The sequence below is a fragment of the Solanum lycopersicum genome, chromosome 4 (assembly GCF_036512215.1).
Source record: "Solanum lycopersicum chromosome 4, SLM_r2.1".
Lineage (NCBI taxonomy): Eukaryota > Viridiplantae > Streptophyta > Magnoliopsida > Solanales > Solanaceae > Solanum > Solanum lycopersicum.
Window position 1 is genome coordinate 955,716 of NC_090803.1, and position 12,894 is coordinate 968,609.

At 25.7% G+C, this 12,894-nt stretch overlaps 1 protein-coding gene across 1 annotated transcript; it reads left to right on the forward strand.

Annotated features, from left to right (window-relative positions):
* The first annotated feature begins 3,479 nt into the window (after nt 1-3,479).
* LOC101266506 (transcription factor MYB106-like) lies at nt 3,480-5,376 on the forward strand. Its single transcript, XM_010321147.4, has 3 exons — nt 3,480-3,978; nt 4,153-4,282; nt 4,396-5,376. Exons 1-3 carry the CDS (start codon nt 3,846-3,848, stop codon nt 5,126-5,128), a joined length of 996 nt encoding a protein of 331 aa, XP_010319449.1. The 5' UTR covers nt 3,480-3,845; the 3' UTR covers nt 5,129-5,376.
* Nucleotides 5,377-12,894: the final 7,518 nt, after the last annotated feature.

Here is a 12,894-nt window from a genome sequence, read left to right on the forward strand (position 1 = left end):
AATCAGTAAACTCAATTCTACTGATGAACAATGGTATATATACATAATAGAAATGTGGATAGAGTCTAATGAAAGTGGTAGGATTCGTAAAATAGAAATAAGATCAAGCATTTCAAAATATGAAACAAACGATATTATATTTTGACTTTGTCTCTTCAGATCGATCACAAGTAAGGTTTAAAAGTCGTCTGTATATGAATAACTATTCAACGTGATTTGAAAAATATCTTTTAACTTTTACTGATAAATAAAAACACTTTCAAATAGCGTTATGAATTATTCAAACATATTTAATCATAACTATTGATCCATTATCACTAAGTCAGTAACATATTTTAAAATTTTATTTTATCGATCAAACACAAATTTGTTATGCACTGTAAACTTCTTTTATGAATTGAAAAAAGAGACTAAAATAAATGTGATCATTACTCAAAGGGTCCACAAAATTCTTGAGAAAGTAAAGAATCAATTGTCATAATTATACCGACCTTATGACTAATTAAATCAGAATTGGAAAATTCACAACAAAAAAGAGTACGACAGATCGGATATAATTCGTAATATTGAAAACAATAGACTAAACTACTTTGTACGTATGCACTAAAATTTAAATAGTCCCACAATATATTTATGGTATTTAAACATAATTTTAATGGATATGTACGAGGTGCAGGTGTAATAGTTTAATTATCGTTATATACATATTTTTTAGAAACAATTAATATTTTTTATAAATATTTTTAAAATTATAGCAATACTAAATACAATGACAATTAGCTAATATTAATAAAGACTTTAATATTTTGTATTACTATAAATTTCTTGTCACTTAAAATTATTTTTATTACGAGGAACAACTTATTTAGTTGTGCTATGATATTTTGGAGAAATACATCACACACATATATATATAGTATTTAAACATAATTTTAATGGATATAAATGTGGTGCAGCTGTAGTAGTTTAGTTATCGTTATATATATATTTAGAAACAATTAATATTTTTTATAAATATCTCTAAAGTTAATAGCAATATTGAATACAATGACAATTAGCTAATATTAATAAAGAATTTAATATTTGTTATTCCATAAATTTATTATCACTTAGAATTATTTTTGTTATGGAAACAACTTATTTATAGTTGTGCTCTGATATTTGGAGAAATACATCAAATATATAAAGTTAATTTTTTTCTTAATGTGTTTTATAGTAAAGTTGAACGTCTCTTATTTCTTGTGTCGATGGTTTATTAAAAATTAAACATTCTCGAGGTGGAAATAATGTGTGCATAAGCATTATACTTTACTATTTTCAAATCCTACATTGTTGCATTACATTAATATATATATTTTTAATATTTTTCAATTTTATTTTTTTTATTTTGAATTACTTTAATAAAAAAACTTAGATTCCGCAGTTTCGAAATCTTCAAAAGTTCGCTTAGCTTCAATTTACAAGAACCTAGTTTTTCTCAAATTTTATAATGCGACCCTACAAAAAACCTATTGAATGACCAAAAAGTAAAGAACATAGGATTCTTTTATTGAAAATTATCATGTTCTACTGGTTTAACAAGTTCGATCTATTCTACGCTAAAATTCAGATTATTATTATTTATTAACTGAAATGATGTAGATGAGGATGACATATATGAGTCTTTTCTCTTCAAAACATGTTAATTAATGATGTGACTGAATCGTAATTGACCATGTATATTTTGCAAAACTAGTATTTTTAATTAACAAATAATGGCGTAAATAAGTCTTTTTCTAAATGGAAATTGCATAGATGAACCAAATTTTTAATCGTGACATAAATAAGCTAACTTAAGCTTTTTCCAAAAAAAAAATAAATTAAATCTCCATCTTGATTCATCACACTTTCTAAGAATAGCTTGAACTCTCTGGAGTTGAATTTCTAGATTACTAGTCATTTCTACAACATATGTCAATAGAGTCTAGTGTGTGTATATATATATATATATAACCCTTCATGTTCACCACTTCATTACTTTGTTACTCTTCTTCTTTGCTCAACAATGGCGTAACTACGTAGACTGAAGGATGGTCACTTGAACATTTGGTCACTTGAACATTTTATATTGAAAAATTATATTGTACATATAAAAATAAATTACGTTAAAAGTTAACAGTATAGTAAGATATTTTCAAATCTTTTCTTGATATACTAAAGTGGAACAAGTAAAAGTAAACAGGATCGTGAATAACATGAGTCCGAAACTCAAAGGTAGAAAATATTAACAAAAATTCCAAAACGGTGTATAAAATTTTATATAAACCAAAACGGTAAAATCGCTGCCGACGCAGCGATTTACTTCAACTGAAAAAGTAAAATCGCCGCTGAGGCAGCGATTTTGCCAAAAAATTTTTTTTTTAATAAAAAAATGAAATCGCTACTCAAGCAGCGATTTCAAAATGTTTCTTCTTACAAATCGCTGCCAGGGCAGCAATTTAACATTATTTTTTAATTTTCTTTTTTTTTTAAAAAATAAGGTATATCGCTGCTCTGGCAGCGATTTACGAAGAATTTTTTTTTTTAAAAAAAATCGCTGCCAGTGCAGCGATTTATAAAAAAAATATATATATTTTCCAATATAAATCGCTGCCTTAGTAGCGATTTATAAAAAAAAAAAAAATTGATATAAATCGCTGCTAGAGAGCAGCGATTTACAAAAAAAAAAAAAAAAAAATTATGTAAATCTAGCAGCGATTTATATTAAAATTTTTTTGGGCTACAACAATGCAAGGTGAGCATTTTGTTTTAAAAAAAAATTAAATAATTTTTCTCATTTAATTTTTTATTTAAAAAAATTAATTATTTGAATTCAAATATTATTTAAATTTAAATTCAATATAATATCTTTTTTTTAGAAAGAAAATATATTTACTTATTTTTAATTTTTTTAAAATAATGTATATTTTCTTATAAATTATAAACATAAGTTAACATTTTTAAAAAAAATTTTTATTTAAAAAATTGCTCAGCGATTTAATAACAAAAATAATTTTTTTTTAAATAAATCGCTGCCTAGGCAGCGATTTATAAAAAAAAATTAATATAAATCGCTGCTAGAGCAGCGATATACCTTATTTTTTTTAAAAAAAAAGAAAATTAGAAAATAATGTTAAATCGCTGCCCTGTAGCAATTTGTAAGAAGAAACATTTTGAAATCGCTGCTTGAGCAGCGATTTTATTTTTTTATTAAAAAAAAATTTTTTTGGCAAAATCGCTGCCTCAGCAGCGATTTTACTTTTTCAGTTGAAGTAAATCGCTGCGTCGGCAGCGATTTTACCGTTTTGATTTATATAAAATTTTATATACCGTTTTGGAATTTTTGTTAATATTTTCTACCCTTTGAGTTTCGGACTCTGAATAACATACATTTATTAATTATTATGGATGAGACTATAGTACAAAAGAAAAAAAAATTAGGTGTGTATAAGAAAGTTGATTATTCTTTTTGAGTAATTGCCAAGGGGGGATATGTTACTATAATTTGGTGAGCCATTTATGGTTGCCATCACTTCATGTTTTTGAAAAGATCATTTCACTATTTCATGGACCACATCAATTAAAGAATCAAATAAACATGGCTAATTTCCATCTCCTTAAATTTTATGTATTCAGAAATTTATGTACTAATATTTAATTATTATAAAGTTTGTGGTACAGCGTTGGTCATAACATTTAATTCTTTCTTTTCATATATACTCTCACTTATCTTTCCATAAAATATTACATCTCACCAAAAGATAGGTAAAAGAGAAGTACCACATTATATATCTTATTATAATTTGGAACTATAGGTTATAATTAAAATGGGAAGATCACCATGTTTAGATAAAGATGGTTTGAAGAAAGGGCCATGGACACATGATGAAGACCAAAAGCTCTTAGCTTATGTTGATGAACATGGGTATGGTAGTTGGAGTGATTTGCCACTTAGGGCAGGTAACATTATAAACTTAATTTATTCATTTTGTAGCTAGGTTTTCTATTCAATCCCTACTTCTTTTTTGATTTTTTGTTTAAAGTTTTTAAAACCATAGTAATGGTATATATAATATTTATAAAATTTCTGATGACGTCAATAATATACTTTTTTTTTTCACATTTGAACCATAGGGCTTCAGAGATGTGGAAGGAGTTGTAGACTGAGATGGATCAATTATTTAAGGCCTAATATCAAGAGAGGAAAGTTCAGTTCTGAGGAAGAAAGAACCATCTTTCAACTTCATGCTCTTCTTGGAAATAGGTAATAGTCGAAAAAATGGACCGATAAAATTTTAAATTCTCTTAGTCAAAGTTCTGACTCTATTAAGTGATTTGTGCAATTGTAACATGTTGGTTTATTTCTTTATTTATTAGGTGGTCAATTATAGCATCTCACTTACCAAACAGAAGTGATAACGAGATAAAGAACTATTGGAACACACGTTTAAAGAAGAGACTAATCAATATGGGCATTGATCCCATGACTCATCAACCAAAGAGAGATGGTTCAAATTATAAGTCCATTGCTAGCCTTAGCCATATGGCTGAATGGGAGACTGCTAGGCTTGAAGCAGAGGCTAGACTTGTTCGAAACAAAAGCACATACAATAACAACAACAACAACAATAATAATAATAATAATAACAATAATAATAATCTTTATCGTCGTCCTCATAATACTTTGCATCGAATCCCTTGTCTTGACATACTAAAAGCTTGGCAAATGTCACGCACAAATGTACCAACTATAAATGACATTAGTGCAATACTTCTTGATGGTTTTATCAAGAACACAAGGACAAAAATATGTGATTCTACAACGCGTTCTACGTTCAATAATATCGAAGAAAATGTTGAGGTTGGTGAAGATCTTTGCATATTTGAAGATACAATAACAAAAGATAATGACATCCAAACAGAATTTTCCATCATTGAGGGTTTAGATGAGCTTTTTCCAGAATATGGTTATAGCCAAAACCCTGGAAACTACTCAAGTGAAGTACAAATGGATGGTTGCTTTGGAAATTTTGAAGACAACAAGAGTACTAATTGGAACAACATTGCACATTTGGTAATGACTTCACCAATTGGATCTCCATTACTCTAAGTATTCATGATAGTTTTGGATTATTTTGTTTGCATTCTTTTCCCTTTTTGATCCCTGTCGTGGTGAATTGGATGAGATCTCTTCAACGCTGAATAAAAAAGATTTGGTTTGAGCAAGGAGAATGGAGTAACTTCTTGTAGGATCTTCTCCTTTGATAATAGTTTATGCCACATGAATCTGAATTTTTCCATAAATTAATAAATGAATTATAAAAAAATTATCAAGATCTTGTATTAAATATTTTCTTATATAAATGATCCTTGGAGGGTTTACGTTTGACCTTGAATATCTATTTATATATATATATATATATATATATATATATATATATATATATATATATTTTCTATCTTTCTATATATATGTGTGTTCACAAACAGTAGAAGTCGTCTAATAAGTAAAAGCTATTTTTTCTTATATCCATATAATATATGTATATAATAGTGTTTTATTCATAAGGTTAGGGTTAAAAGAGAAGAACAAACTTATGGTTTAACACTAACAGTCTAATTAGCATCTCTTATGAGTGGACCTGACCCAATAATTATTTCCAACATGTGGTTTAAGCTATCCTTAATTATTATCTCCTTACATTTACTTGCCCTATACACGGACGGACTCAAGAGGGGTAAACGTGTACTCGTTAACTTTCGAAAAAATCATATGTATATATGTATATCTATTTTGAAAAACTGGTAGAAATTAGGATATACTCAACAGTACATCCATAAATAACATAAAAGTAATCTTGTGCTATAGGTAGAAGCTAGAGATAACACCATCTAGACCAAAATTCAAAACCTACTAAAGCCTGTTTTTATTGTTTTTATTTTATTATGTTTATATTGATGCACCCAAAGTCTTCAAATCCTGGGTTCACCTTTGGCTCTATACAAAAACTTTTTGGTGAATCTACAGGAAGTAGGAAGTCTCCCCGGGGCGGTTAGATCTCTCTCTAACTAGAATTTTTTTAAGAGAAGTGCGCGGGGATAGGATGTAGCCAAACTTTATAAGAATGTAAATAATGTAATTTTTAATGAAAAGTTAAAATATAAAGTTGGAATAATATCCAAACCTAAGAATTTAAGAAATAGATAGATTGTTTCGAAATAGTCTTGTTTTGAATTTGATAAGTTGATGTAATAATAATGAATAGTATTGCTCTACTTCAATATAATGATAACTTGTTTTAATGCTTGAAATTTAAAGAAGACATCAAAAAGCAAAGTTTGATCTTTTTGTAAACATAAATAGATTATGCATAATGAAAAAGATTTGACTATTGGAGAGACTTCAGAATACTTAATTATAAGAGAATAAAAATAATAAAATTGGTAAATATAAAAATAATAGTGTGAGTTCATGTTAGAAGTTAGGATATAAATGCAAGAACAAAATAGATAATCACATTTAAAAATTAAAATTATTTTATTTCTCAATTATTACGATGATATCCACGTACAATAAGATATGTACGTAAAAAATTATGATTTACTCCTAAAAATTTCTTTACGAATTGCGAGGCTTTTATTTTTTTAGTAATATGTATACGTTCGATACATATTTAGGGGGAAAAATGACGCCCAAAACCTAAGTTATTGCTTTAGTTGTTTTTTCGTTATGCTAACTTGAATATTTAGAATGTATCAAAATATTCTTTAATTTCATGATATTTAACATGACACATATTAAGTTAAAATTAATAAAAAGTTTGTCAAAAAATGAAATATATATCTTCTTAAAAAAACTGATAAAAAGTAAGATAAATTAACTAAAATAATAGAGCATAACTTGAAGTTCATGTTAATAAAGACTTGAAGTGGATAACTAGAAACAAATATATAGTATATCAGTATATCCCTTCCTCCGTTCATTTTTACTTGTCACTATTTAACTTGACACATCCAATAGAACAATAATATTGATATACTAGTATTTTACCACACTATCCTTATTAAATGTTATTTGGATTAAGTTTTAAAAAGTGATTTTTCAGAATAAATATTTAAAGTTGAAGATTAAACATGAATTTTTTAAATCTTTTCTGGATATAAATAACAAATAAAATTAAAAACATATTTTTAAAATTTATGACAAGTAAAACGACGTTCCCCTATTTCTTTCTTTACTATTTTGAGCAGAAAAAAAATTGGGACCATACGATATGGCACACTATTTTAATTTCTTATAAACAAGTATTCCCTTCCTCAGAATCAACATTAAATTCTAAAATTTAATTAATAGAAAAATCTGCAACGTTAGGTACAAATAATATTCTTTTCGTTTCCTATTAATTAATTATTTTTAAAAATATAATTATCTCATTTATTTATTCATTTTATTAAATTAAAAACACCTTAATTATATTTTTTTCTTTACTACCTTGTAAATAAATTTTTAAAAAAGTGTCTGCGTTTGTTTGTAAAATTTCTTAAAAGATATTTAATAGACAGATCAGTAAAATTATTATTTTATTTATAATTTCTTAATATTCATGTAAAAAGGAAGACTAGTTAATCCCCCAAAAATGACGTATTTAACTTTAATATGTTATTATATCGTTTCAATGAAATGACTTTCAGCTATATAAATATCTATCACTTATTTTAAATTACAAATTTTAAATATTTTTTTTTAAAAAATACTTAATATCAAATTAAAATAATTCATATAAAATAAAACACGAGAAATAATTGATAGTAATAACTACTGTTACATGTACTGATATTATTGTTTGCATTAATTTTTTAAAAACAACGATGTTTCAATGTTATATCTGCATATGACCTTTTCTTCCTCTTTTAAAGCTGCACATTGCTACATTATGATTTATGCTCATAATTATGATACCAAAAGTCAGTAATATAGTAACACATAAGCACATGAATTTATGTGTTTGGACGAAATAAATAACTTTTTTTATATTTTGTATTTATATTAAAAAATTAAATAAATAAATAAAAAATATTTATGATAAGATCATCCGCTACCAGTTTTCTTTTGCACTTCTTTCTTTTTCGCTTTGTATAAACACAAATTGTATAATTTGTGTTATATAAAGCGAGAGAAGGTGAGAGATTTTATATACAAATATTTTATTTAGATTCAATTGTATGCATCCAAATTTTATGCATATATACAAACATAAAAAAAACTTATACATATACAAACCAACTTTTATAGACATAAACGCCTGATTTGAGTTGTCTATAATTTTATACAAATCAAAATTGTGTGTGATTTTTATACAGATGTGAATTGTTCTCTAACAAATAAAAATTTACTATGAAACATAATTATGCAAATTATAATTATAAATATGATTTTTTTTTAGATTTTTATGAATTTTTCTCATGATATACAATATGACAACTATTCGAAATATATGAAATAAAACTCAGAATTTATATATCAGTGTCTAGATGACGCAAGCAATGACACAAGAATAAATATAGTATTTTATTCAATAAATTTAATAAATTTATGATTAGTGATATATTGAAGGAATAATGAAAAAGAAATAGTGTAAAGATAATCCACCTTCAACGCATCCTAACTTAAAAGGGAATTTAATAGGGACCCAAACAAACTTGCTAATATATCCATGGAATATCCTTCATTATTTTTTATTTTTCTTTAAATTTTTTATTTAGCATTCAAAGTTCATATTAAAATTTCAATTAAGCATGAATCACGAGCTGTAAAATTTGTTTGAGATGATATTTTAATAAGATTTTTTCACACACAAAACTCGAAACTTTAGATTAAAAATGAATAGTCTCACTATTACATCACATATCATATCGATATTTATATTTTTCATTATCTTTATTCATATATATATATATATATATATATATATATATATATTATCTAATCAATTATTAAAATAGTCATGTGATTAGTTTTTGTACGATGGTAAAACAATTTTTTTTTATCAAATTAGATTCGCCTAATTTACTTTTATTAAGGTTGAGAAAATTTGAACCTATATGCTGTTGTTTTAATTTAAAATAGTAAATGATTAAAATTATTTAGTTTCCAGAATGAGGAATTCATTTTATTACAATAGACCTAACGAAGTATAAAGTTTAAATAAATAAATAATTAAGTATAATAATAAATTAAATTAATAGTTTATATTTTTTAAAATAATATTTATGTTTATTAGTGATGCCAAATATAATTTATAGTGATATGGTGACGATTGATATTAGTGATTAGTAATGATGAAGATAGTTAATATTGCAATACTTGGTATGATACTAATATTTGATGATGAAAGTAATGATCGTAATAATAAAATTAATTAATATCAATAATTAATAAGTGTTTTGATAAAATAGCTAAAATATATATGGTGATTAACGATATAGCAATAATAATTATATTGATAGTTATAGTAATAACAACAAAACGATATAGTTATAATGAAAGAAATTAATAGGTATATTATAATTATTCATAGAAATATAATAATATAATAATAATAATTGTGTTGACACACATAAAATGGATATTAATTTTCATTTTAAAATGGATCGACATTGAAATCAAAGGGCTGATCTGATTTGCTTCAATACACAGCCTATTAATAATGAGGTGGCTAGGATAATAACCACAAGTTAACTTATGTAAATATATACAATTTTTTAATCTAGTGCTTATCTTTTATAACCACTTTTGAAGAGACACTTGTCAATTTTTCTAAAGCATGGGAGACTTATAGCTACTTTTGGTTTTCGTTCGAACTTTCTTCGAAGAAAAATCATGTTATTTATATATAATTAAAATTAAATAAGTTCATATGTGTACATAATAGATGTCAAATTTCCTTTTGATATTTTTTTCTATACATTTTAAACTCGCTTCTTGAAAATTTTGACTCCGTTGTTGATCTTAGTTCTTATTTTTTAATATCTCAACTATTATACGTGATTCTGAATTGAAATCTATTGAACTAAACATATCTTCTCTATAATTATGTGTTGAAAATAAATAAATCTCTTTCTTTTTTAATTAGACATTTACCGTTAAGCTTTGATTGAATATGAAAAATTTTGATATTAATATTTGATTTTCTCTTGAGCAATCATTATATCATAAATTTACATTGATAAATATTTCTATACGAATATTAAATATAAATTTGTATTAATAAAAATTTCTATACGAATATCAAACTAAAAGAAAGAAAGAAGATATGCTTGATCAATAAAGAAAAAAAAAAGAAAGGTACTTTATGAGGACTTTTTGCTAGTTAAATTATAGGAGTAATTGGTTTGCTTTAAAATAAAGCTTCTTACATACATTCATGTACTTGCAATAAAAAGAAACCAATCATTGTTATACCATTTGACCTAAATACCTTTATACTCAAAATAACAAATAGAAAAGACATTAATACTATGAGATGATGGTCCAATAATTTGGATTTATCTTCTTCCTCTTTTCCTTTTTCTCTTTGAAGCCATTATTATTTATTTTAAAAAAGATAAATTTTTTGGAATTGGTTTAATTAAGAATACATGGATAAATTTTATTAATGGTCACATACACATAAGTATAATATTTTCCCGGCCGAACTCATAAATAGATTTCTAAATTTGTTTGATTTTTTCTCTTAAGTATCTCAACTACGTCATTTTCCTATCGAATCATTGAACCGCTCCATTGTTGGTTGATTTTGATCAGCTTTTCTATTGTAAATGTCTTCAATTATGTTCGTATCGTAATGATTTTGATTGATTGAATGAATGAAGAAAACTCTATGGATCTCATTTGTTTTCTCATCAAGTAAAGCACAATTATTTTCGAACATTTTCGTTATCAATTGGACTAATGAGTTTTGAAACAAAATATGTGTCATCTATCAATACCCTTCACAAAATCTGATTCCACATCAGCCAACGATGTTTGTTTAAAAGGAACAAATTATGGGTGGTTTAATGATTCAATAGGAAAATATCATAGTTAAAATACCCGAGGGAAAAAAATCAACAAGTATAGAGACCTGTTTATGTATTTGGCCTATTTTCCCATCAAAGTCATGTAACTATGTTGTATATTAGATAAATCACAAATATTTCACCAACAAACAAAAAAATATAACTTCTCAATGAGTGATAAGATATATTGAAAAAAACGTTATTGGTGCATAAGAATATTTTAAATTAATATATCGAAAGTAATAATATTTTCATAACTTCTTTCTAATTCCTTGACCCTTTTAGTTATTTGATTGACTAGAACTATTTCTACAGAATTACAAATTGATCCCCTTGCGTTTAAGATAATGTGAAGTTTTAATAATTGATAGAGTGTGTTTAAACGTTATTTATATTTTACTAATGTTGTTTATCAAGTCAATTTCTTTAATTACATGTACAATGAATCTATACGATCACCAAGTGCATAGAGGTTTTTATCACATCATTGTGGAATGGGGAAAAAAAGTACTTGCATTTGTTCTAAAGACCTTTTTTTTCCCCATCTTTTTAGAAAAAAAACAAAAGAAAAAAGATGTAGTGGAGTTCTAATTTAGCCATGCCAATAACACAGATGATTCTCTCTAGCTATTACACTTGACATGGTACATTCAAATATTAGAGATATTAATTTGGAGAAAATATAAAAAAAATAAAAAATTCCAAAGTTCTCTATAATTATTGTCCTCATCATACACCTAAATCTTCGACCTTTTAAATTGATGAATATGATTGGTATATAGCTAAAGGCAGAGTTAGAATTTTAACTAAAAGTTTCAAAATTTGAAAAAGTAAAATAGTTGAATTAGGCAAAGTGGTTCGACATCTGTTATAGTCAGGGGTGGACCTACATGTAAGCCATCCGAACCCTCTCAGTAAAAAATTACACGGTATATATAAGATAATTTTTTTATATTTATGTGAATATATATATTTTGAACTCCCTCAATGACAAGAAAAAAGAGATAGCCCAGTGGCAGATTCCTTTGCAACTACGCATGACGTCCCCAAAAATTTTCTTGCCTTTTTAACATATTTATATTTTTATTTTTTAAACACCCTGAATGAAAATCCTGAATATCCTGAGTCCATCGCTGATTATAACTGAGTTCACCTTGGTATACCATTTGTTTGATTAACAATGGAACACGGACACCATTTCATAACAACTAGATTATTCCATTAGGTACCAATCATCTCTCACTAATACGACTATTGAATAATTTTGTCCACAAAACTAAGGTTAGACACACATAGCACAAAATGATGTAATATTTTTTTGTCTTTATATATTGGGTATTTAACTTTAATCTCCCAATAAATTAGCGTTTGGTCACACAATATCAATATAAGATCATCAAACTAGCTATTAGAAAACAAAAGTTTTACGGTATACATTAATGAGAAATTTATGTTATAAACTTATTTCTCTTTAAATCAGTTCATTGGGAAAATGCATGATGAAAAACAGATTTTCAGTAAAATAGTGAGACATTCTTCCTAATTTTCCTGTATGAAAATATTATTATGATTTTTTTTCTCACCTATTCAATCAAAATATTCGTGAAAAGAGCCATTAATTCTCGAAAGGAAATTTACTTATTTTATTTTTGATACTCAAAATTGGAAAAAGCAAGCTAGCTATGGAATGAAAGTTTGTTAAAGTAGCACAAACAACAAAAAGAAAAAGATAAGTACTAAGTACTTCATCCAACCCCTACCCCATACTCATAATAGACATGTTATCCAATGGAGGAATAAATTAATTAAAAGTAAATA

What these genes read in the sequence shown, in the direction of transcription:
- LOC101266506 (XM_010321147.4), top strand. Translation starts at nt 3,846, where the DNA reads ATGGGAAGATCACCATGTTTAGATAAAGATGGTTTGAAGAAAGGGCCA. An exon ending in TGATTTGCCACTTAGGGCAG is followed by an intron (nt 3,979 to 4,152) that starts GTAACATTATAA and finishes TTTGAACCATAG; the next exon opens with GGCTTCAGAGATGTGGAAGG. An exon ending in CATGCTCTTCTTGGAAATAG is followed by an intron (nt 4,283 to 4,395) that starts GTAATAGTCGAA and finishes TTTATTTATTAG; the next exon opens with GTGGTCAATTATAGCATCTC.